We start from the raw sequence: 24,497 nt of genomic DNA, 5'->3' as shown, positions 1-24,497 counted from the left end.
GGGTCGGCATATAGGCAAGTATATATGGTAAGTTAGCTTAGCTTTCTGTTTTTCCTGCTTCCCACCACGTTCCTTGAGGACACTACCTTAGTCGGCGTCGTGTCTCCAGAGCCTGGTACCACTCTCAGCGTCTGGAAGGCACTGATTTGCGGGGTGCATGACCAAAAGAATTATACTCTTAGGAAGGTGAGTGAGTATGGGGTCTACCTGGGTACAGGCTCTCTGAAGCCTCAGATGTAATTGCACCTGTCACCCCAGGAAACTGATGCACGGGTTGCTGCACCTGCCGCCTAAGAGAGTTCATGCCGTTACGGCATCAGCGAGCTAGTATTGCTCTTGTCCATGCAAAGGCATGTTGAGCTATAATTGAGAGTGACATTGTTAAGATCAATTTGAATAGACTCAAACTTTAAAACATGCATATATAATATATATACCAGTATATTGGAAATATAATTGTAAAATTAGTGACAGATTATTTACCAAGAGCCTTTCAAGTCCATCTCTAGTTTATCAGCATTTTGTTTCCATGAGGTGAGCGTTGCTACCTTCTGTGGAATACTGGAAGCTTTTGTGCCATTTCTGGAAGAAAGACTTTGAAAATGAGAAATCTCTGTAACTCAGTATTACGGTCCTTAGCCGGGGCTTGGAAAGACATCGGTGAGTGTCCAAAGAGACTGGATTTAAGAGAGGAGCCGAGGGGAGAACTGTTGCCTGGGTCCAAAGAGGAAGGGTCGGTTATGTGTTTGTTTTTGTCGGTCTTGTAAAACTGCGGCCGCTATCCACAGTGACACCTACGGCCCAGGTTCTGGGTTGATGCCACCTGCACTGGGGCTGCGGGGGGCGGGGGGGGGGTAGTTGGTGCTGTTGCATGTTAGGCGGCGGTGGGGAGCAGTGTCACTATTAAAACGGATGGTGTTCCACAGCGTGGTGTGTTTTCTAGTGATACTTTGTTAGCATTTTGGGGGGGAAGAAAACTGAAGACATGTCTTTCCTCACTGGCAGAAAGAAAATGTGTCTGTTACCTTCCTTTTTCTTTCTTGGTTTTTTTTTTTCTTTTCCTAAAAACAGAAGCCTATTATTGAAATTGGCAGGTATGGCTCCTCAGAAGGAATTTCATAGATTGTAGGGTGATCTTTTATATATATGGGAAGCTGATTCTTCCCTAACCCAGGCAGCTTCCTACTCTACCGTGTGCAAAGTAATGAAGTGACATGAGAACTCCATTGTTCCGTGCTAGTGCACTCCCACGGGTTAGGAGTCCGCGAAGGTGAACTCTGGAGGCCCGTTGAAGTATTGTCACCCAGCATGGGAAATAGGGCTGGCGGTATTCAGCATCGTCCTGTTTTACCGTAAAATGACTATAGTTCGCATGAATGGAACTTGATCGGTGTCCCGTGACCTCCCTCGTTTGACCCCTCTCCAGGCTCGAGGCTGAGGAGGAGGCCCTGTCCCTGGAGTTGAATGTTACCAGTTTGCTGTGCAGAACTGTGTGCGCCCCATCTCACTGCTGGCTGCATTTTGGGCCCCAAATGAAAATGGCTTCCGAAGGGAAAGAAACTTCCGGTCATCCGGGCTGGGTGTCAGCCATTTGATGCAGCCCTGGGGTGCTTTCTCCCACCAGTTCCAAGAGGCGCATCTGGACTGGAATGTGACTTCACCCTCAGAACTTGGGCTGGGTGTGGGGGGATGATGGCGCCTGCACTTTCATTTCTGAGTCTTGCAAGCACCCCCACTTGTCAGCAAAGCAGCTGGCTGTCTGCGGTGACACTGCCGTGCAGCACCTGTGACACCTGCTTTGCCAGCCAAAGGCATTTCCTTTTTGGTGGCGAGCAGAGATTGCCCACAGGTCTTTGAACAGAGGCCCTCTGCATGACCTTGTAACTCCCATAACATTCTATGTAATAGGGTTGCCTTTATTTGTTTATTCTGCCCAGGGCTTTGCTGACTGAGTGAGACTGGACTGGGTGGGAGATGAGCAGCCTTTTCACATCTCTTAACAAACAGGGCAGTGGGCCAGGAGCCAACCCAGCCACAATTGCCCTCTCTGAGGGTGAGGACCTCTCCCTGGATTTCTCTGCACTGTCTCTTCTGTCTTCCACGGGTTCTTGGTCCTCTCTGAGAGATGCGGACCGTACTCAGGAAAGCTAAGTTCACTCCCTCGAGGACCATCTAACCAAACAAAAGGCCCCTCTGCCCTTGACGTGCTCTCTGAGTGTCATTTTTCCATACCTCTGCTTTAGAGGGGGGACTGTATGCTCATGTCCATGATGGTCTGGGGGATAGATCAAGGATTTCTTTCCTCAGCTGCTCATTGTCCGGTTTTCTTGTGGAAGAGAAGTCATGAACAACAAGAAGAAGTCATGAACACTCCCTAAGCAAGAGTGTTAGTCATATTCACACTAGACATGCAAAGCCAATTTTAAGAGTCAATAGAAAACAAGATTAATAAAATAGCAGATTGATAGAATGCGGTGTCGATGTTTGGGCTGCAGACCATTATTGATCCTAGAGAGATGGTATTGACCCCGGGCTTTGTATGCTTGTCATGCCGGCATCAGTTCTCCTTTTCCTTTGTCCGTTCAGAGCCAGAGAAGGACAAGATTAAGTTCAAATGGAAAGAAATAACCATTGGAAACCCTGTGTTGGCAGCTCTTGTGGCTTCTGTGACTGCCGCGGTAAAGCGAGTGACATGCGTATTTGGTTTCTGGGTGCAGATAGAAGTTATGTTCACACTGCACTATAGTCTTGCGTGTGCACTTAGTAGCACTACAAAAACGTTTGAAAAAACTTGTATTATGAGGTTTCTCAACGTGTGACTCAGACACGCAAAGTGAGCCCCTGCTGTTGGAAAAGCTACGTCCGTGGGCTTTCTGAAAGCGGGATTGCCATGACCCGTCTGGTTGTGTGGGGACAAAAACACGCAGTCTCGGGAGCCGCGGTGAGATGAAGTGTACTTGTATCACACACCGGCTCCTTGTCTTGAAGTTGATGCCGTTGGTTTCCACTTTAACCTCAAATCTCCTTATAACTTGCCGCAAAGACCTATTTGTGAAGGCGCTTTGGTGCATTTTTAAGGCTCATTTATTTCCCTGGTCCGGGTTGAGTTTGTATTTTTCTTTGTCTGCGACTCTCTCTCCTGGGCCGCATTTTCCGAAAGAGACCATTCCTACTGGTGGCTGGTGAAGGAGCCGCTCTTAGCAACAGTGGAAAGTGGGGAAATTGAAACAGAAGACCCCACTACAGGGCTTTGAGGGAGCGTGATGACGGAGTTGGTGTTAAGAATAGAGAGCTGGTGGGCGCCATCTTTCCCGTGAAATGGGCTTGAAAGCCTGCCACTTGTTCTTAGCGGTCACTGCACACAGACTGCTGTGGTGGGTGGGTTAAGAGGACCCCAGAGTCTCTCCTTAAGGTACTTACGCTGGGGGACAGGTCTCCCCCAGGGCTGGTGGAGCATATGGGCACGTTCTTAGGGACTACAGCTGCCTGGGAGCTGTCCTTAACAATGCATCTGAGGAGGTTCAATCTTCTCATTTGTTTTTGAAAAGAGAAAGAAGGAACCCTCTCTGTCCTCCCAGTGAGTCTGGCTGGCCAGCGGAGGGAGGTGGGAAGTTGGAGGATTTAGGCAAGCAGGATTTTCTCCCAGGCCGCCCAGCATGTGGACACACAGATCAATTTCTTATCCTGCGTTCAGCTGGACACTGGGTTAGAGACTGTGCTGATCAAGATGTCCCCTCCTGTTTCATATCATATAATGCATTCATTTCAGCCACTGAGCCTAAATTACTGTTTGCTTTCTTTCTGTCTCTTCCCCCCCCCCCCCCAAAAAAAGTGGTAAGAACTCGTATAAGAGTGAAGTTAGTTTATCCGTACTAATGCTTTGATTTTTCTTTTCTCTTTCTCTTTGCCACAGTAGGTAACCAGTTAGGGGCCTTGGTACATCAAAGGTAAGCAGTGGGTTATGTTTTATTATTTATTGATCATTTCTAATTGTTTATTGATCCACCATCTGTACTAGAGTGTTACAAAGTCAGAGGTTGAGCGGGTGGAAAGCCATAGGCTTTTTTCCTGTAAGACTCACGGTGTTTGCTAGTCCTTTCCCAGGCAGTAGGAGCTCGGTATTAAAAACCTGCCATTACTATATGTAAACTTAGGACAGGCTGGGAAGGTTGGGGTTGTGCCTTCTCCCAACCTCCATTTATTTTTAAAGGAGAGACTATGGAATTGCCCTTCCTGGTTTATGACTTTCCAGTTAGTGTCTTGTGAACACTTGGTTCTTCATTGGTGGCAAATGAAGCAGCCCAGCAGTATCTGCGTTGTCATCCTTTTCCAAGGCGTTAGGCACACAGGGCCATGGCTGGGAGGCCAGCAGCCCAGGTCTCCCCACCCCCACCCCGCTGTAGTGATCCGGTCATGCCCTGGGAAAGTCTCCAATTGAGTCTACCCTTGTCTCCGTGCTCCCTGGCAGCCTGGTGTTAAACATTGGAGATTTAAGGAGCTAGAAAGACCTCTGAGTTTTAGAAATTCTGTAACATAGGAAATGTACGATCACAGTGTTGTTCTTCCAAAAGGATGCAGGCGACTGTTTGTGCCAGAGCTTCTGTCCGTGGTGGATGAGGTCTCCTTACTGTGACATGTAGCTCTTAGCTACATGTGTTCTGTGTTACAGTTAGGGGAGAGGGTGTCTAGAAATCTCCCCAAGTATTCATTAGCCAAAAGGTCTTTGTTGGTGGTCGTTTTCTTCTCTTTCGCTTCTTCTTTTTTTTTTTGGCCGGGGTGGTGGGGGTGGGGTGGGGGAGGTCACTTAATGAGTTAAAATAATTTGAGCTTGAGGCTATTCTAAGTATCATCCTAAGGCTATAATTAGTTGGGATTTGCCTTTCCAAAATGCCTAGACTTTGTGCCTTAGGTGCGTTTTAACCCTACATCTATACTGTGCCCCGTCTTCCGTGAAGCCAAAACCATTCATCTGGGTAGTTTCTTCCTCAAAGGGAGCCTGATGAAATTGTTCCCAAGGCCCGGGAGCTGCCCAGGCCCCTTCTAGTAAAGCCCTTGGTCAGATTCTGTGCCAGTTGGCAGCTTGGCCTCCAAGTGACGTGAGCAACAACCTCACAGAGCACCTCATCCCAGAGTATTATTTCCTGTCAGCAGGAGAAGGTGCTATCCCCAGTGTCTGATAGACTGTCTGAGACAGGGGGCTGGTGTCGCCTGTGACTGATTAGGACACTTGATGCTCCGTGACTTTAGAGGGAGCGTGGGTATCTCAAGGGTGAGCAAGAATCCCGTCACATCCAGGAGCCAGAGGATGTAAACTGCACACAGGGACGCGTCTGTGCGCTCCCGTCAAAATGACACCGCGGCAAGTGCTATTTATGCTGTTGCGTGTCTTCTAAATGCTGCCCCTTCCTTAAAACATGCGCTTTGTTCAACCCTTTCCGTGATGGGTAAAAATCCAGCTGTGTGAGAGAGAGGTTTAAAATGCCTGCTTTTCTCTTTTCTTCTTCTTTTTTTTTTAAACTACTTGCATTTTGCTTCCTCCCAAGGTAAATGTTTAGATTTAATTGCTTTCTGGAGTGTTGGGCAAATTGGATATTGTCCACAGTGCACTGTATGGGAGATTGGAAGGCTGGTTTGAGAGGCAGTAGTCAGTCCGGTGGTTGTTTAAAGCAAGCTGCAGCAGCAGCACACAGTGGAGGGCCAGCATTTACAGGAGTTCCTTGCAGCGTAAGTGAGGGGATTACTCTCCTGGTCAACACTGATTAGGCCCCCATTGGATAGTGGTTCCGTTCGGAGTGTCTCGTCTTTCAAAGGTAGACAAATTAGGAGGAGTCCAGAAAGACAGGGAAGCAGGGAGTTGAGAAGAGAAGCTGAATCGCTTCATCTAGTAGAGAGCACCATAATCCAAATCTAGACTCTCCCCAAGAGAGTCTTTGAAGGGCCCGGGCTCTGAAGGCCCATTCATTAGAGCGGGCCGAACACCGTGGTATCAGGAGCTCTGGCGGCATAATGGGTTACAAGCTGGGGCTGCTAACCAAAAAGCGAGCGGTTCAAAACCCCCAGCCACTCCTCAGGAAAAAGAAAAAGCTGCCTGCTCCCCCCTAGAGATTTTGTCTCAGAAACACACCTGGGTATGTTTTACGCTGTCCTGAAGGGTCGCTATGCATCATAATCACCTTCAACTTGATGGCAGTGCTTTTGGTTTCTTTTCGGCTTAACACCCTGGTGGTCCTGTCAGGTAAACATTGAACTGCTAACCCAAAAGTTCAAATCCATGGGAGAAAGATGAAAGGTTTACCGCCTTAGAGACCCTATATAGAGTCACTCTGACTCGTTTGTTCTGGAACAAGGTATAACGTAAGCAGTGTTAAGACTGGCTGTCTGGAAAACAATTGCCACTAGAGTTGATCTTGTAAGGACAAGCTAGAGGAAGTAGAAGAGGTGGATCTTTCCAAACCTGATGAACCAAAGGATTCACTACCTGACACTCTCTTCTAGATGAGCCAAATTGGCATTGGTTTTAAGCCTTTAACTTCCAACATTATTAAGTGGGAAATGTGGGGACCTAAAATGGCTGCAAATTTATCTCCCTCCCCAATATTCTCTGTTTTTAGGGCCGTAATAACAGAAGAGTTCAAAGTGCCTGACAAGATGGTTGGATTTAGTGAGTATCCACATTATCTGTTCCCCCCCCCCCCCATCTGTTTTATCCTTTGTGTTCATCTCATCTGAGGGTTGCCTGGGATAGAATGCCCTTCCACCTTGTTCCCAAGAGCCCCAAGCACTAAGCTGCAGCACGCTGAAGGAGACCCTGGACCCATTTTAGCCAGAGTACCTTACGGTGCTGCTGTTTTGCATAAAATTTCTTTCACTCTAAGACCCAAAGAGTTGAGATGGGCTCGCCGAGGCCAGTGTGGTTTATATGTGCCGGCGTGGGGACGGGGCGAGGGTTCACTCTCTGACCTGGCTCCATTTGTTTCAGTCATCGGCAGGGGAGGTGAGCAGATATCACGGATTCAAGCAGAATCTGGTTGCAAAATTCAGATTGCCTCAGGTAAGGGCTTCTTTTTTCATACATCTTGGGTTTGGTCGAAATCTGGATTTTGCAACATTTTCCAGATGTAAAGCCTTTCTTTGCTTGTTGCTTAGCAGTTGAGGGGCTTGGGTAAGTATATGCAGTCGATGTTTTCCTTGCGCGCCCGGGGCTGGATTCCCAGGTGAGAACCAGGCACGCCAGTGCAGGCTCAGGCCCAGAAACGAGGCAGGTGCGCTCACAGTTCCACGACCAGGCACAGCCCTCCCCCAGGTCCTCTGTGCTAGGACCTCTTTTTTCTGCACCAGAATGTTGCACAGAAAGAGTAGTGTCTGCTGGAACCCTGTGGGGGCCTTGGGGGTGTCCACCGGGGACTGCACACAGGCTCCCCTGGGATAGGTCAGCCTTTCCCTTTGTGGAAAGGGGCCAGCTGGAGGGGTTTCGGCTGACTTAGCACCAACTACACATACATAGGGCTTTTCCCAGCTGGATCTGTTTGGACCAGGCTATGTGAAAAGAAAACGGATTAAAGAACAATAATTTCAATTTATTTAAAGTTTTATCACCTAATTTGCATTTCTGCCTCTTTCTCTGGTAGAGGAAGGTGTCTGGAGAACATTTGACTACAGAAGTGGTTTGACATATAAAAAGACACTATCGTGTCTTAAAGGCAGTAATTCCTATTAGCTAGTAAACGCCACCCCACCCCCATTTTTTGGAGGAAGAATTATAAGAGCACCTTTGAGGGTGTTGGAACTTGAGGTTCTTCCACTCTTGCAAAATGGTCCAGAGCCGGTTCTGCATAGATGTCACAGATCTCTTGGGCTATCACTGCCGGAACTGGTAATAACCCGACTGCACATGTCAGGAAATTCTGTACCAGTATGCCTTTGAGCCATTTGCAAACAAATGGACATTAAACCCACCTACAAATGGAGAAAGTAACAAGAGCCAGGTGAAGTGAATCTAACAAAGATTGAGTGAGTCAGAAAGGCTGCTAAGGCAGGTTTGTCAGGGCCCACCAACTCCCAAACCTCTGCTGGTTCTCCCTGCCTCCCCGGTTGGCCTTGTTTCTACTTTGAGAGTCCAGGGTGGCGGTCCCAGCTTAAGAGCCTCTCCACAAACGCAAGCAAATGGCCTTTTTTCTGGGAGCCTGGGCCTCTGTGGGCCCGGTTCAGAACCCAGCCACCGAGAGGGCAGTGTGCCCACAGAGGCCGAGACACACGGTGGCCTGAGGCCCACCAACACACCTCATCTTCTTGATTCTTCTTATAGAGAGCTCTGGGATTCCAGAGAGGCCCTGTGTACTTACCGGAACCCCAGAAAGTATTGAGTAAGTTTATTTTATTTACTTTCTCCTTTCACTCTTCCTCCCCCTCCCCCCAGTGGGGAGAAGTGGCAGGGCAGCGCTGCCATGAGACACTGTGGACCTACGCCACAGCCAGGAGCACAGAGGCCGGCGCTCACCTTGGAGGAGATGGGGAGGTGGCCTCGCCAGGGGAGTTTTTGTGTTACCTTAAGCATACAAAGGCTATCGCTTTTTTTTCTTCCTCCCCCAAGCCCTGCCTAATTTCCCACAGCTGTCGTAACATCTACTCAGGGGCGGGTTACCCGCCAAGCAAGGTAAGCAGCAACTTACTTGTGCTTGCTTACTAATCTGCAGTGAACAGCTTTGGCTTGAAAACCTGTGAACCTGTTCGCTGCACATTAGTAAGTACACACTCATAAGCCTGTGCTTACCTTCGTATCAGCAGTTACTATATCTGCTTCATGAACCAGGGTCCCGAGTGGCCATCTACCCTACGGGAATCAACTGCCCCTTCTTTCTTGTGAGCCCCTTCTGGAGCTGAGCAGGTTGGATTGGAAAGCCTGCCCCCGGGCTCTGGAAGCCGCTCTTTGTCCTGACATCAGGGTTTGTGCCTGGACCTCGCTCCTTCCAAATTTGAGAACCAGACTCCGTGGCTTCTGCGTGCCTCTTGCCTCCTCCCAAGTGCCTGGACTTTGGAGGACCCTGCAGCAGCCGTGAGACTGGCGTTGCCTGCCCACCCTGGGGCACGCACCTCCGTCGTGGACCGGAGGCAGGCCTCGCAGGTCCACGAAGCCCTGGGCACCGGCGTGTACTAACTCAGTCTGCTGGCTTTCCTTGTCTAGTCTCCTGAGTGGTGGCGCGTTTAGGGACAGAGGGGCTAAGATTATGTCTGGCTCAATTGGTAGGGCTGTTTTATTGTTTCCATTTCGCAGGGAGTCCAGTTGAGTTTAAATTCTCTTTTTCTGCTGTAACATTGCAAGCAGTGAACCAGAATAAACATCCCTGGCAGGTGTGCATTATAGGGCAAGCTGGATGGTTCTTGCTAGGGTCGAGGCATTTTTCTTCCAACACAGGTTAATCTCGTACACAAGCAAAATATTAAAAAGCTGCTGTAACTGAGAAGAGGCCCGCGGCTGAGTCTGTACACAAAGGCGCAGGACTACAGAGGGCAACGTCTTTCTCCTCCTGCTCTTTTTCCTCTCTGTACTCTAACCACTCCTGCTTCCTGTTCCTGTTGAGGCTTTGGACTCAAGGAACCCCTGTTTCTGTGAGCCACACAGCCACCCTGCTTAGGGGCTGAGGGCACCCCTATTAAAGGGGAAACAGCATAGATTGTGTGTGGTCACGGGAAGAATAAATACAGCAAGTAACAGCCAGGGAAGATTCTGGTGCAGAAAAGGAAACTGGCCGACAGATGATGTTGGCAGGCTGGATCGCACCCTGGCAACACTGCTGTCCGGCCCCCGGCCCCCCGACCCTCTCCCCGAAAATAAGTCAACACCACACAAGCCAGTTGGAAATCACATTCCCTCTAAAATACAGGGTCCTGAATTTGCTGGCCCAAAGTAGACTGCTTCCTCTGAGCACTGCCACCTCCTTCGCCCAGCCCTTTAAACCAAACTGGTGGTCCGGAGCTTAGCCTTCAACATGACAGGGCAGTGTGGGTTGGCTGGAGAGAAGACATGTCTGAGTTCAGATGACGACTACTAACCCTTGCTTTCTTTCTTCCACTCTCAGTGCTCTCTCTTGTCCCTACCTAACAAACACGTGTTGCGGGGACCCCGTGGGGGAGCAGAGGGTCAGCCCTCGGAGGTCGCATAGGTGGGCTGGGCCTCAGAGGAGTGAACCAGCTCGTGGCAAACAGCACACGTTAGCGGAACGAGTCCAAACCCTAAGCCCCACTCAGACAAGCTGGCCTGGTGGAATGTCGGTGTTTCGGTGTGCTTTGCTTTTAAGTCCCAGCCTCGTAGTGGCGTGGTGGATGGCAAAGAGACCTCCCAGGTCACAGGGAAGGAGCTGGCGCTGGATGGAGGGCTGCCTTGACTCCTCGAGTTGTCCCGGCGCAGTTTCCCTGTCGTGCTCCCCAGGCCAGTCCGTTAATGTTGCTCTTCTTGTGGTTCTTTTCCCTCCCAAAGACAAGCCAAACGGCTTCTGGGGCAGATTGTGGACCGCTGTCGGAACGGCCCCGGCTTTCATAATGACATCGATGGCAACAGCACAATCCAGGAGATTCTCATCCCGGCATCTAAAGTGGGGCTGGTCATCGGCAAAGGAGGGGAAACAATAAAGCAGTTGCAGGTATGTGAGCCTGGACCAGAGCCGAGCAAAACGTCACCCTTCAGCAACCCCACTGACTAGAGCCAGACTGTTCCTTTGGGTTTCTGAGGCTGGGAGTCTATGGCCACCTACCAAGTGACCCACGGTGGCAGCAGGCCTTGACCACAGAGCAGCTGCCCACAAAGGGATCTTCCTCCTCCTCCTCCTCCTCCTCCTCCTCCTCCTCCTCCTCGGGTAGGTTTGAAGGTCTCTCCAAACTCTCACCTTCCCCAGCAAGCTGATGGTGCACCCAATGGTGCACACGCGCCCTCTCAGAACCTCAGCCAAGGGGGTCCCACATCAGCAGGGACAGTCAGGCTTCATGCTGACTACCATTCAGACGTACCTATGAGCCAGGAAGCTACTGGGATTGCTTTGGTGCCACATGAGTATACACCATCCAGTGACGGCATCTCATAAAAGCACAGTGTCCCAAGTCAAGTGCCCCTCATTAGCAGTGTAATCTTAAATAATTTAACTTCTCTCCGAAAGTTCCTCAGCCTTCACTGTGAGAGGGGAGCCGTGCCAGCGTTAAGGCTAGAAGAATGGGAGTGGCAGCCCTCCCACAGTCTGGCTTTATAAACTCGCCAAAAGCACTCAGTGCTAGTGGAACTAGCTCCCAAATGATCCAGCTCAGACACCTGGGGCAGAATTTAACAAGGCCCCAGGTGCGCCCTGCCATCTAATACATAGGGGTGGGTACCCCCTAAAACTGTAAAACCCCGCTGCACGGAGCTCTCGTGGTACACGTTTCTCCCCTGCCAGGCGAGCATCCAGCCACTCACTCTGAGTTAGTGCACCCAGTGGCATTGCCTGGGAAGGCTCTCTCTGGTCACAGTGAATGTTTTCCTAAAAGCACTTTTGCTTGAACCTCATTTTTTTGTGATGACCAATTTAAGAGAACAGCGTGCAGCTGTGAATTTTGTTTCCTGCTTGGGAAAACTGCCGCAGAACTGTTGTGATGTTGAACCCAGCTCACAAGGACAGCGCTATGGGGGAAACTCAAGCATTATGAGTGGTTTTCTTGTTTCAAGGTAAAGTGTCGATTGATGACAAACCTCCTTCTGGATATCAACTTCCCAGATGAAAGTGTTGACAAAATCCATGTACTTGTGCTCAAAGACCAACTAGGGGCCATTGAAGAGATGGGGGGTTATCTGGACTGTCGTAGAGTCCATTCAGTGGATTTTAACAGAAGGTTTGGGAATGAGAAGGGTCGCTGCAAAATGTGTGCCTTGGGTCTGACCGACCAGGAAAAACAGCATCGAGTGGAAACGTGCCGTGCTTCGAAAGAACAGCTCTGAAGTCACCCAGACTTTTTCCCCAAGGTCATTACTGGTGACGAGACTTGGTGCTATTCTTCCAACCCCAAAACCAAACATCAGTCAAGCCCGTGGAAGACGCCATCATCACCTCACCCAAAGATGAAGATGATGCGCATTTGGGTTTTTTTAATGTGAGGGGGATCATGCATTTGGAGTTCATTCCAGTGGGTCACACTGTTAATCAAGCTTTCTATTTAGAGATTCTGAACAGATTGAGTCACAGTGTGCGACAAAAAAGCCTGGTGGGTGGCAGACAGGAGACTGGTTTTGCCACGACAGTGCACCTCCTCACGCAGCCCTCTCAGTGTGCCACTCTTTGACAAAAGCCAGCATGCTTCTCGCCCCACGCACCTTACTCATCTGCCCTTGCTCCATCCGTTTCTTTTTGTTTCTGCAAATGAAGAGTGACACAAAAGGACTGCGATTGGATGACGTAGAAGAGGTGAAGAAAAAAATGAGGGCAGTGCTGTTAGCCGTCCAAAAGATTGGTTTGAATAAACGTTTCCAAGAGTGGAATTGTAGATTTGACAAATGTATCGAGTGTAATGGAGACTACTTTGAAGGTGATAAGATTTTAGTTTTTGTGGTTTTTTTGTTTGCTTGTTGCTGTTTTTTTTTTTTTTTCAATTTTACTACATAGGTTGGTGTTAGGGGTGTGACCCCCTTGTATTCCCATAGCTAAACATATGGCTCTCTGCAAAGAGGGACAGTCTCAGAAGGCCACAGGGGCAGTTCCACTCTATCCTGTAGGGTCCCTCTGAGTTGCAGTCAGCTCCGTGGCAGTGAGCTTGGTTTGGAAACAGGTTGAACATGAGAGATGAGAGAAGAGCGAGACAGAGCCCTGCGTGCATGCATTCTGTTACTTTTGCTGCCAGGTCAGTTGTAAACGCAGGACTTTTCTGACTTTGAAGTTCCCATACAGGGTGCCAGCTTGGCCTGCCAGGTGTTCTCACAAGCGCGTTCCCAGAGTGTGGAAGGCATCATGGGGTCCTGTCTAAGCTCTTCACATCTCCCGAATCCAGATTCCGGGCCACCATTGTTTAGCTCTACACCCTCGGCAGCTTGCTCTCCGATCCCTGCTTGGGTGAGGAGTGGCAAGATGGCAGTGCCCCCCTCATGGCCATGCCAGCCTGCTCCTCGGGTTACACCTGGTAGTTCCTAAAGCCAGGGTGTTCCTAGTAGATACTCTGTAAACCAGAGGAAAGTGAGAGGATCGTTTGGGGTGTGGTGTTAATCTTCACTCTTGGGAGTTCTTGGCCACGATGCCTGCCACTGACAAGAGTCGAGCTCTGTCCAGGTCCGGGGGTCAGTGTTTTACGGTGGGTGGAAAGTGGGTCTTTTGTGGCCATTACCTGAGCTGGCCCAGTTCCTGGTGCCTTCCTCTGCCCACTGCTTTGTAACAGTGAAGACGGTGTTGGTGTGTGTTCCCCCACAGGAGCGGGCCGGTGTGAAAATGGTCATGATCCAGGATGGCCCCTTGCCCACGGGAGCAGACAAGCCCCTCCGCATCACTGGAGACCCATTTAAAGTCCAGGTAGGAGAGAACGGGGATTCCAGCAGTGGCCCACTCCAGTGATCAGAAAACTCAGAAATGTTTCTGTTTAAGACATGAGTTTCCCAAAGCAGCTCTGATGATCAAAGGAATGCAGGAGCCAATGCATTGAAATGCAGGCCCTTGTTTGCAAGGGCCCATATTTCAGGTGCTCAGTAGCCACGTGCAGGTAGTGGCTCTTGTCTCGGGTGGTTCACGAGCACATTTCCGTCCTCACCGCAGCTTGCTTGTGCAGTTTCAGATTTGTTGAGCTGGGGTGCTGGCTCTTGTGGACTTCTTTGTGCTTGTCTGTCACTCGTCCAGTGGCCCGTTTTTATAGGACTTTCTTCTGGGGTCCAAAGGAAGCAGCGGTGTCAGAGCCACGCAAGGCCTGTGTGTGCCTTGTAGTGTGTGTGTTGTGTCCTAAGTTTCCTGCTGGAAAAGGAAGCCCCACTTGCTGGGAGCAGTAAGGTGCTTAGTTTGAAGTCACCTGCACTGGTTCCAGCTGGGTCTTGTTAGCAGGAACGTGAGTGGGCTCTGTTCCCAGTGAGAGATGCATGCACTCTCTACCATGTCTGTGATGACATGTCTGCCCTGCCATCCTGCCTTCAGAGCCACTCAGGATGGGGCACCGAGGTAAGCCAGTCTGTCATTGACAGCTGATCCTCTTTGAGAGCCCTGGGGTTTGGTCCAGTGAAGATTATTGATCAAGGGCAAAATATTTCCCACTTCTCAGCCCTGGCATTAGGTAAACAAATTGATGGGACTTCCACTGTTTGTTTTTGTTTTATCAAGGTCCACAGGTAAAACAATGACTTTAAAGTGGACCAAAGAGCCATGATAACAATCATTTCTACAATTAGCCCAGTGGACTGATGGCCCACAGGAGAATCAGTCTCCACAACGCTTCGACAGAGGAAGCGGCTGCTTCCCTAGCTGTTCTGAAAGGGGCATGGTAGAAGGCCCTGAGTAGTTGATCCCTAGGTGTTCTGAAAGGGGCATGTTAGAAGGCCCTGAGTAGATGATCCCTAGCTGTTCTGAAAGGGGCATGTTAGAAGGCCCTGAGTAGATGAGGAGAAAAGCTGGGCCAGAAACCAGAGCCACCAGGTCTAGTGGTCAGATGGAGCCTGTGGAACCCCTGAGACAACGGCTCTTCGTCCCTCTTCAGTTCTGGAAATGAACTCCCTCCCATGGCTTGATTTCTAGCCCAACAATAGATCTCTACGAAAACCAGTAACACCAGGGAAATATACACACCTTAGAGTCACAAAGCATTTGAGCTCTAGAGGGCAACGTTTACCTAGAAGGACAAAGTTCAGAAGGATTGAAAACAGTAAAGAATGGACACAGGAAGGAAGTGAGGTGAGCAATGTAACATTGTGGGGACTGCAGTCAGTGACATGACCCACAAGGTTGGTGAGATGCTGAATGGAAAACTGATCGGCTCTGTAAACCTTCACTCAATTCCGAATGTACATTCCGGAGGGTGGGAAGTGCAGGGAGCTCCGCTAGAGACCTTGCAGGTCCTTCATGCAAATCATTGTGGTATCCAAGGGTCTGCCCCACCTCCTGACAGACAAGGCTGGGCTTGGAATTCGATGGCATCAGCCTTCCCTCCCTGTGCTCAGCTCCGCCGCCTTGTGGGCTGGAACCCTGCTCTGCCCTGAAACTGCACGAGTCCTAGATGAGTCCTGCTAGTCAAAATATGACCAGCACAGTGTGTTTGGCCCAACTGTCACTTAAAGAAGGGTGGGCCCTTAGCTGTCTGAACAATTTTTGAACAAGGACACTGCATGTAAGATTCAGTATATGTATTCCTTGCCACCCGTGTACCGCAGTCTAATAGGTTAGAGCAGGTGAATGTTCCATAATTGGATCTTTAAACCCAAATAGAAAGTGTTACTGGAATTTTGCCTGGTATCATGCCTGTTTCAGGGTGCTTGTTATCTTGTTTTTTGTTTGATGCTTGTTTTCTTAATGCCTTTTGTTTTCTGTTTATGCAGCAAGCTAGAGAAATGGTACTAGAGATCATTCGAGAAAAAGACCAAGCTGACTTTCGGGGCGTTCGCAATGACTTCAGCTCCCGGATGGGAGGAGGCAGTATAGAGGTATGCTTTAACAGCAGGGTGCCGAGAAGCTCGGAAAGGTGTAGGTCACACTTAGGTTCGCTCTGAACCTAGAGTACGCTGTTTAACTCTTTCACCTGCTTCAAACCCGCAAGCCTGCGCCACCTCCCCGGATGATTGTAAGGACGCACTGGGGCAGTGGCTGCTGGGTCCAGGACAGAGTTGACCTCTAGTAAGGGGAGCCCGGGCAGGAGCCATGCTCACTGGGGTCTCCTGGGGCCTGTGTTGTGATAGGATCACATTTGGAAATCAGTTTTGTTGGTGATGTGAAGTGAGATAAAAATCTCACCTGTGTGAGCGCTCTAATGAGGTTCCCTTTCTCTGGGCCTAGGTATCTGTGCCTAGGTTTGCTGTTGGCATTGTAATAGGAAGAAATGGAGAAATGATCAAAAAAATACAGAACGATGCTGGTGTGCGGATTCAGTTCAAGCCAGGTGGGTTTTGGTGATGTTCAAAATCCCTTTGCTGTGTGGAGGGTCGTGCCCGGTGTGGGTTTGCGTACTGGCCACAGTCACAGCCGCAGCTCGACTTCTGGCCGTTTTAAAATCTTGTTTCCTTTCCTAAACCTTTTCTGTTTAAGAAATGTAGGTCGACGTGTAGTTTCAAAGAGATATAGCCACTGGTTGGTTTCCCTGTCGGCAAAGCCACACTGGAGGTGGTTCAGCTTGTGACGCTGATAAGAGCATTGATTGCAAAGCAACTTGACCTGTTTTCCTGTTAGTCGGCCTTTCCTAAACCCCCCTCACACCCTATTCTGCAGACGATGGGATTAGTCCAGAAAGAGCCGCACAAGTCATGGGGCCTCCAGACCGGTGTCAGCACGCAGCGCACGTCATCAACGAGCTCATCCTCACAGCCCAGGTGGGTCTGCCTCCAGGTTTATAGCCAACACCGGCTCCACACCTGCCTCTCTGCGGCCTTCATCTCTGCCTGGTTCATCACCATCATGCCTTTTTCACTCCCAGATAGAAGATTTCTGAGCACCTAAGCCAGCGGGTCTCAACCTATGGGTCACGACCCCTTTGGGGGCCAAACGACCCTTTCACAGGGGTCCCCCAATTCATATCAGTAGCAAAATGACAGTTATAAAGTAGCAACGAAACTAATTTTATGTTTGGGGTGGTCGCCACCACATGAGGAACTGTATTAAAGGGCCACAGCATTAGGAAAGTTGAGAACCACTGCTCTAAGCCATTATGGGAAATAGGCAGGTTGCCAAGTTTCAGAAACCCAAGGGACTTACATAACGTGACACTCGGCGAGAGGACAGCTCGCCTGTGCGGTGGAGGGGAGAACGCCAGGGCACTCCACACCTTAAACCATCCCCAGATGTGGCTTTCTCTCTGTGCCCAGCGTGGGCAGGTGTGAATTTTGTGATGTCAGTATCTCCTGGTATGAACACCCCAAACTCAGCCTGCCTCCCCTAAGAGTCATTCTGATGAACCATGGTGGCGGCGGTCCCTCAGGTGCAGGCTGAGGAAAGACTGGAGCAGCGAGACTGGTGATGGGGAGGGGAAATTGTCCAGATTTCCCTTTGCTCTGTGGCCTTTGGACCCCTCTGAGGGTTGTGTACCTGAACAGTGCTCGGTACAGGATCCCCGAGAGCCGCCTGCCAGTGCTTACTAACACAACATCGAGGGCTTGAATTTTAACTAGCCTTCCAAGAAATGTTAATGATTTGACACGCTTGGGAAACAGAAATGTCCTAACATCTGTGTAGCTGTTGACATGTTAAGAACTGTAGAACAATAAAGAATCCAAGATGTCGGGGGAGAATATTGTCCCAGAGGATCTGTGACAGACCTGAAACTTGGCTGTGTGTGTGTGTGTGTGTGTGTGTGCATTTTAACTTAACACCCCTGAGATTCCCTCGTGTCTTAGGAAAGCAGGGGGCAGGGAAAAGGTCCCAAGTTCTCTCTCCTGGCTGAGACTCTGGATAACAGAGTTTCTTAATCAGCATGAGCAGGTTCTGCCAGGGGGTTCTTCACTGGGGTGAACTGTGAAGGAACCCTCAACACGTCTAGATTTGCCCTCAGTGATTAAAAAGGTCTACATGCGACAGCACCAGAGTGGACACAAAGGGCAGGCATAGGCTGGGCTGAGCGTTCCCCTCTCCGCATTAACGGAATCGTCCTCTCTGAGGCCTTGGATTCAGGCTCACTCGGTGCCACCCAAGCGACCAGGGGGACTGCTCCAGTCCCCAGATCATGAGCCAAAGAGCCGGACTCATTTCCTTGCCTCCTCTTTTCTGAGCTAACTTTTTGAGGCCCCTTTTTTATATACATTCCTGCATTTTCTTAGCAATAAAACAGCTAGTATTGTTCTTTATAAAAACAACCTTTAGTGGCGGAAGGACATTGGGCCTCCACTCAAGTACTCCCTCAATGCAAGAACACTTTCTTCTATTAAATTGGCATTCTGTGATGCTCACCCTCCTGAAGACAAAGCAGGTGAATAAGCAAATGTGGTGAAGAAAGCTGATGATGCCCGCCTATCAAAAGCTATAGCGTCTGGGGTCTTAAAGACTTGAAGATAAACAAGCGTCCCTCTAGCTCAGAAGCAACAAAGCCCACATGGAAGAACACACCAGCCTGTGTGATCACGAGGTTCCGAAAGGATCTGTTATCAGGCATCAAAGAAAAAAAATCATATCATTGGGTGCACACCTCCATGATACGATCGCTGAGGACAAACAGATGCATAAGCAAATGTGGCAAAGGAAGCTGATGGTGCCCAGCTATCAAAAGGTATAGCGTCTGGGGTCTTAAAGGCTTGAAGGTAAACAAGCGGCCATCTAGCTCAGAAGTAACAAAAGCCCACATGGAAGAAGCACACCAGCCTGTGCGATCTCAAGGTGTTGAAGGGATCAGGTATAAGGCATCATCAGAAAAAAAAATCTTACCATAGTGACTGAGTGGGGGAAGTGCAGAGTGGAGACCCAAAGCCCATTTGTCGGCCACTGGAGATCCCCTTGCAGAAGGGTCTAGGGGAGGAGATGTGTCAGTCAGGGTGCAATGTAGCACCAATGAAGAATACAGCTTTCCTCCAGTTCCTAAATGCTTCCTTCCCCCTCCCCATCCCCACTATCATGATCCGAATTCTGCCTTGCAAGTCTGGATAGAGCAGAGGATGTACACTGGTGCAGATAGGAGCTGGAGGCACAGGGAATTCAGGGCAAATGATACCTTCAGGACCAGGGGTGTGAGGGGCGATACTGGGAGGGTAGAGGGAGAGTGGGTTGGAAAGAGGGAACCGATTACAAGGAGCTACATGTGACCACCTCCCTGGGGGACGGACAACAGAAAAGGGTGAAGGGGAGACATCGGACAGGGCAAGATATGACAAAATAATTTATAAATTATTAAGGGTTCATGAGGGAGTGGGGAGGGAGGGGAAAAAGAGGACTTGATGCAAAGGGCTTAAGTGGAGAGCAAATGCTTTGAAAATGATGAGGGCAAAGAATGTACAGATGTGCTTTATACAATTGATGTATGTATGGATTGTGATAAGAGTTATATGAGCCCCTAATAAAACGTTAAAAAAAAACAACCTTTCATCTTATTCACAATAACCTGGTCAGGTGGCAGGGAGGACCAGGAGTAACACCACTCAACCAGCCACATGTGTCACCTTGACATGTGCGGCTCGGTAGCCTCTGGTGGCCGGCTCTGACCCTGCACATCAGAGCCCCCAGAAAGAATGCCCTCGGCCTCTGGGTGCCTGCAGGTTAGGGTCTGGGACTAGAGCTCAGGGGCAAGGGCGGTGGGGGGTTTTCTAGCCAGCTGACTGGTTTCGTGGGATGTGCGTGCTGGCTGTGTAGCTGTGTGCATCCTCCACGTGCCTGGGCTTTGCGTGCCTTCTGCCCGTGACAGCCCATCAGAGTCCGAAGTGCGGAGCGGTGCCTGGCTTCCTGGCTTCTAGAGGACAGTAGTGGCTGCGTTCTATCACTCACTCTCCTGGAGGAAGAAAGGGAGTGCCGGGAGTTGTGGCAGAAATGGTCACAAGAGCCGTGCTTCCTTTGCAGGAAAGAGATGGCTTTGGTGGCCTCGCGGTCGCCAGAGGAAGAGGCCGCGGTGGCCGAGGCGACTGGAGCCTGGGAACCCCTGGTGGCGTGCAGGAGATCACATACTCTGTGCCGGCAGATAAGTGTGGACTCGTCATAGGCAAAGGTAAGGGGGAGTGCAGTAGGGGGGCTTGGTTTTCCCTTCCAGTTCTTTCATCTGGAGGACATAGGTCACGTGTACCTCCAGAACCGAGTTCTGTGTGGGTCTTTTCTAAGACCTGGATCTGACCTGTTCTGAGGGGGACAAAGGGAATGCTTCGTTGTCTTTTTACACAAACGCACACTCGGTGCAAGCCGCTGCCTGTTGCAGCATCTCGCGTTGAAGAGTTGCCCTGCCCCTAGTGAGGGGCCGCTGAATATTTGCTGATCAATAAATCCCTAATTCACCCACTCCCATAACTGAACGGAGCCCCTGGGAACATGTCCTCAGTGAAGACTCCTTCTGAGCAGCAGGTTCTTTCTCTGCCTCGCTGGCTCAGGGGTCTTGGGTCTTATTGACACACATGCCCGTGAAAAGGATATTTGCCCCTTCGGCACATGTACGTGGGGACAGACACCCAGCGAGGGACGAAAGTGTGGATTTGCTCGCCGCTTCCCAGCACTCTAGAGCACGTTAGGTAAAAGCCCCCCCGTAATGGCCAGTGTCGCTCCTTCCAGTCCTTGGTCCGGGAGAAAGCAAGGGGGAGAGAGCTTTAGACTGTGACAGTGATGCTGCTAGGTCAGCCTTGAGGCCTGGCCATGGCTGGTGGGGCTCAGCTTCTCCGTGCAATATCAAAGGCCTCCCCAGAAGGCGCCTTGCTGGCCGCGGGAGCCGCCGTGGGCTGTGGTTTTGTTTTGCGTGTGCCTTCATTGTGTGCTTGACAACATATGGTGGCCAGAGAGGCTTCTCCCCAGAGCCGCTCACCAAACATGGCCGTGTTCCAGGCAGAAGCACCTGTACCAGCGGGAGAGACGTAGTGCTGCCCCGCCTGACCTAAACTGAAGGAGCTGGCCAGGCCGTTGCACGCCTGCCTGTGTGCCCTTTGGGGTTATTCACCTCTTGGGCAGGCGGTTGAGAAAGGGGGGGCATGTGTGTGTTTGTCAACGCAGCACCAGGTGCAGTGGATGGTTCGGATACAGTGACCTGCTGAGGACTGTGGCAACTTGACTACCCTGAGTTTAAATCGCTACGTGAGAACCAGGTGGTCTAGGCTCCCTTATTTTGTCCCTGAGATTTTTGTTGGGTGGGAGACTTCCGTAGACACTGGCTGGGCCTTGCGGCCATCACTGTGCCCATCCTTGTGGCGGGTAAAATCTTCACGATCTCAGAATCGGCCCTTCATGGCCGGAACGAGCACTGAGAGGAAAGGGACAGAGGGGTTGGGGAGGGGGCGGAGAGGGGTGGTGTCTGTCCTGAGCAGTCTGCTGGTGGCAGACGCCAAAGACCAGAAGTTTGTTGAGTGGGGTGGGGGTTGGGATCTCCAGGCATGCTCTATATCTTCCTCTTGGGAAAGGTGCCTGGGTGAGGCTGAAGTGGGGGAGGGGAGCCTGTGCCAAGCCAGGCCCTGCTTCCCCTGTCTTCGGGCTGGGCTTGGCTGTGGCTTCGGCCTGCCCAGACGGCCTCGGCACCCTCCGCAGGCCCCGGCTGGATTTCCATGATAAACACAGCAATATTGACAGATAGTGTAGCCAGCCCTGCTCTTGTCAGCCAGGCCTTTTAGTGGGTTTGATTAATTGCTTTACGATTTCACGTCCAGCCGGAGGCCACTGGTGGGTGGCTCCTGCCCCCCATCAGGTGAAAGAATAGAGCAGGCTGCTGAATGAGTCTATAGACAGCCACCATGTGCCAAGCTGGTGACTGCATTCTGAAGGAAGATGAACTTAAATTAACTCCTTCCGGCCCCATGCCGTTCTGTGGGCCTGCCTCCTCCTTGAGCATGCTCACAAGGCCCAGGGAAAGGGAACTGGGGCTGCTGGGGAGGGCCTGGGGGCTTGACTGGCCTGTGTTCTCAGCCGCAGACACACCACCCTGTTAGCTCTCCTCCAGGTCAGTACCTTGGAGCCGAATGGTGGTTGGCTGAGTGTGAATAGAGCTGGTCTCCATTCATTTAGTCTTTGCTGGTCGCTGCCCTCCAGCGCACTCCCACCCAGGAGCCCAGCTCCTCACTGTTCCCTGGCGGGGGGGGGGGGGGGGGGGGGGAGGGGGGGGGTGTTGCAGCAGGACCAGGAGGCAAGGCAGTGTTGCAAGAGATGTGGTACTGCGGGGTCTGGAATGACGGGGACAGGGGGGCTTTTCTGCACTCAAGCAGGAGTGTGGGAGATTGTGTGGTTGGTTGTTTGCTCATTTGTTTGGTTTTATACTGACAAGCCTTCCGAACTAAACCAACCTACCCTGAGCCAGCCAGTGTCCTACACGACACCTGGGAGAGTCTCCTGGTCGCTGCCCACTGGAAGGTGTCTGAACCAGGCCCCTTGCTGCCTTCCTGTTGTCCCTGCCTTCCCAGAGGCTCATATAAAAAGCATCATGTGCCACCTTGCTGCCCCCTTCCTTCCTTACTCACCTGATGGTGCTTCTCACCCAGAGCGGGGAGGGAAGGGTGGATGGTGAATGAATAGTGAAATTAAATGGCCAGTGTCTTAAACTTGTGCTGACTTTGGGGGGCCAGCGAGGGACACAGAGAGCTGCCGATACCCTGCTTTGTCTTGGGGTGTGCAGGGCTCTGTGCTCTAAGTTTTCCTCCAGCCCAGGCTCTTCCTCCTGCCCCTCCCCAGCTGAGGGAGACTGCTCTGTAAATTCTGTGAAATTACACAAGAAGAATCAAACCATTGTTCCTCTGGTGGCTCTTTTGTTAGGCAGATTTCATTAAGAGGCTGGGACTCTCACAGGTTGTCAGAGTCCAGCTACATTTTCATTAGCCTGTCCAGCCAGGCCTTGGTGACCCCCACCCTCTGGCTGACTCTGCTTGTCCCTGCCCCCACCCCACTCCCAGGCTGGGGCTGAGAAGTGGCAGGGTGGGATGGTAAGGGCATTGTTTGGGCCTGAGGGTAGACGGGGTAAAGCTGAGGTGCGGTGGGGCTAGAGAACCCCATTGTACCCTGCAGGAGCCGAGCCAACAAAAAAATCTCCTTGTGCTGCCACCATGGAGAGCCTAGGATAGGGGATGAGCCACCGTAAGCTGGCTTCTACCAACTTGTCCAGATCCTCAGCCAGGTGCTAGGGTAGCCTCCTTTCCTCAGGGGCACAGGCCTCCAGGCCTCCATTCTAGCGCCTCTGGCCGGCTATCTGAACCCAGGTAGCGCACAGACGGCCCCTCCCTCCTCAGCTAAGGAGGAGCACTCTAGAGTATGTCGCACTTGCCACTTCCCATGCCCTGTGTTTATCTGCCGCAGGAGGTGAAAACATCAAAAATATAAACCAGCAGTCAGGGGCCCACGTGGAGCTGCAGCGGAACCCCCCTCCCAACACGGACCCCAACCTGCGGATATTCACCATCAGGGGCGTCCCTCAGCAGATTGAGGTGGCGAGGCAGCTCATCGATGAGAAAGTTGGGGTATGTAGGGGCCTCTCCCCTCCTCTGATAGCTGGCTGTTCTTTTGGATGGCCAAGGTACCAGTTCCCCCAGAGTCCTGCCTCCTGTGCCTTTTCATCCACCTGTGCCCCCTTACCTCTCAGAAGGGAAAGGTCGAGGTCCCACGGTTGGCTGGGCCAGCCCCGAAAGCCAGGAAGGAAGCTTCCTGGCAGAACCCTCCAAGGCTGAGGCTGCAGAGCTGTGTCCCCTTGAGGCTTAGATGAGCGAAGGGAGCATTGCCCTGGCCTCTTGGTGGCGTTGCCCTCGCAGCCAGGCCCTAAGGCAGCTTTCACGATTCTGGCTTTAGTTTCAGGCACCTCAAAGCAGATAAAGGGAGTGTTGATGGAGGACTAATTGGCCACTGCTCACCTCAGAGGGGCCGTAAAATGGCAGGAAGAGCCCTGGGCCCACTCACATTGACAGAGAGTCCCACAGGGCGGTGTGGTGCTGTTGCTCTCTCCTGGGTGAGGAGCTGCGCCAGGGGATGGAAGGCTAGTGTGAGTGCCATCAACTCATTGTCACTGGACTCCGTTCCCCAAAAGCTCAGCTTTACCTCGGGGTGCACCTGACCAGAGGGAGAGGGCCCGGGCCCAGCCAACAGGAAAGGAGACTTTTCTCTGTGTCCCTCACAGGGTACCAGCCTGGGGGCCCCAGGAGCCTTTGGACAGAGCCCCTTCAGCCAGCCACCTACTGCTCCTCATCAGAAGTGAGTCTCCCCGGCCGTGGCTGGAAGAAGTCACCACCTCCCCTGCCTGGCTCCCGGCGGCCACGAGAGCATGGCTCCCGAGGATGGCCCAGCCCTGTCTCATCAGGAGCCGCAAGCCCTCCTGGAGGGCAGGGGGTTTCAGCTGGCCACCGTGAAGCTCTAGGGGTGACTGTTTCTTCTTCTCGGGCCTTTCGTTTGTTTTTGTAATTGGTGTTTCTCCTCTTATAGCACCTTTCCTCCCAGGAGCTCAGGGTGCTTCCCAAACATTGCTGCTAAAGTGAACGGGAACCCCCATAGCACCCCGGTGAGGTACGTGTCTGCGGCCCTCTGCATATCGTTCCTGTGCGTGGACACACGGGCCACTAGAGATGGGGTGGGGGTGGGCCAGGTGAGGGAGAGGAGTGGCCGGGACCCAGGCTGGAATGATGTGGCTCTCTCATCCACAGTGGGCCTCCGGCCTTCCTGACCCAGGGCTGGGGCAGCGCCTACCAGACGTGGCCGCAGCCCGCACAGCAGCTCCCAAGTAAGTGACCTGCGCGTGCT

The 24,497-nt window shown here is 51.4% G+C and overlaps 1 protein-coding gene across 3 annotated transcripts in view; it reads left to right on the top strand.

Annotated features, from left to right (window-relative positions):
- FUBP3 (far upstream element binding protein 3) overlaps positions 1-24,497 on the top strand; it is a 53,048-nt gene that overhangs the window by 22,598 nt on the left and 5,953 nt on the right. For 2 of the 3 annotated variants that reach the window (XM_075560630.1, XM_075560628.1), the window contains exons 3-16: positions 3,914-3,947; positions 6,612-6,661; positions 6,980-7,051; positions 8,306-8,363; positions 10,475-10,637; positions 13,416-13,514; positions 15,515-15,619; positions 15,969-16,071; positions 16,398-16,498; positions 19,662-19,806; positions 23,070-23,230; positions 23,881-23,954; positions 24,183-24,263; positions 24,401-24,477. In XM_075560630.1, the coding sequence (XP_075416745.1) occupies positions 3,914-3,947; positions 6,612-6,661; positions 6,980-7,051; positions 8,306-8,363; positions 10,475-10,637; positions 13,416-13,514; positions 15,515-15,619; positions 15,969-16,071; positions 16,398-16,498; positions 19,662-19,806; positions 23,070-23,230; positions 23,881-23,954; positions 24,183-24,263; positions 24,401-24,477 (1,323 nt within the window). The remainder of the gene's footprint in view (positions 1-3,913; positions 3,948-6,611; positions 6,662-6,979; positions 7,052-8,305; positions 8,364-10,474; positions 10,638-13,415; positions 13,515-15,514; positions 15,620-15,968; positions 16,072-16,397; positions 16,499-19,661; positions 19,807-23,069; positions 23,231-23,880; positions 23,955-24,182; positions 24,264-24,400; positions 24,478-24,497) is intronic. The other variant, XM_075560629.1, reaches the window with a different exon arrangement.

This window comes from Tenrec ecaudatus, chromosome 10, assembly GCF_050624435.1.
Source record: "Tenrec ecaudatus isolate mTenEca1 chromosome 10, mTenEca1.hap1, whole genome shotgun sequence".
Lineage (NCBI taxonomy): Eukaryota > Metazoa > Chordata > Mammalia > Afrosoricida > Tenrecidae > Tenrec > Tenrec ecaudatus.
The sequence above is the reverse complement of the archived record's forward strand: the minus strand, read 5'-3'. Positions and strand labels throughout refer to the sequence as shown.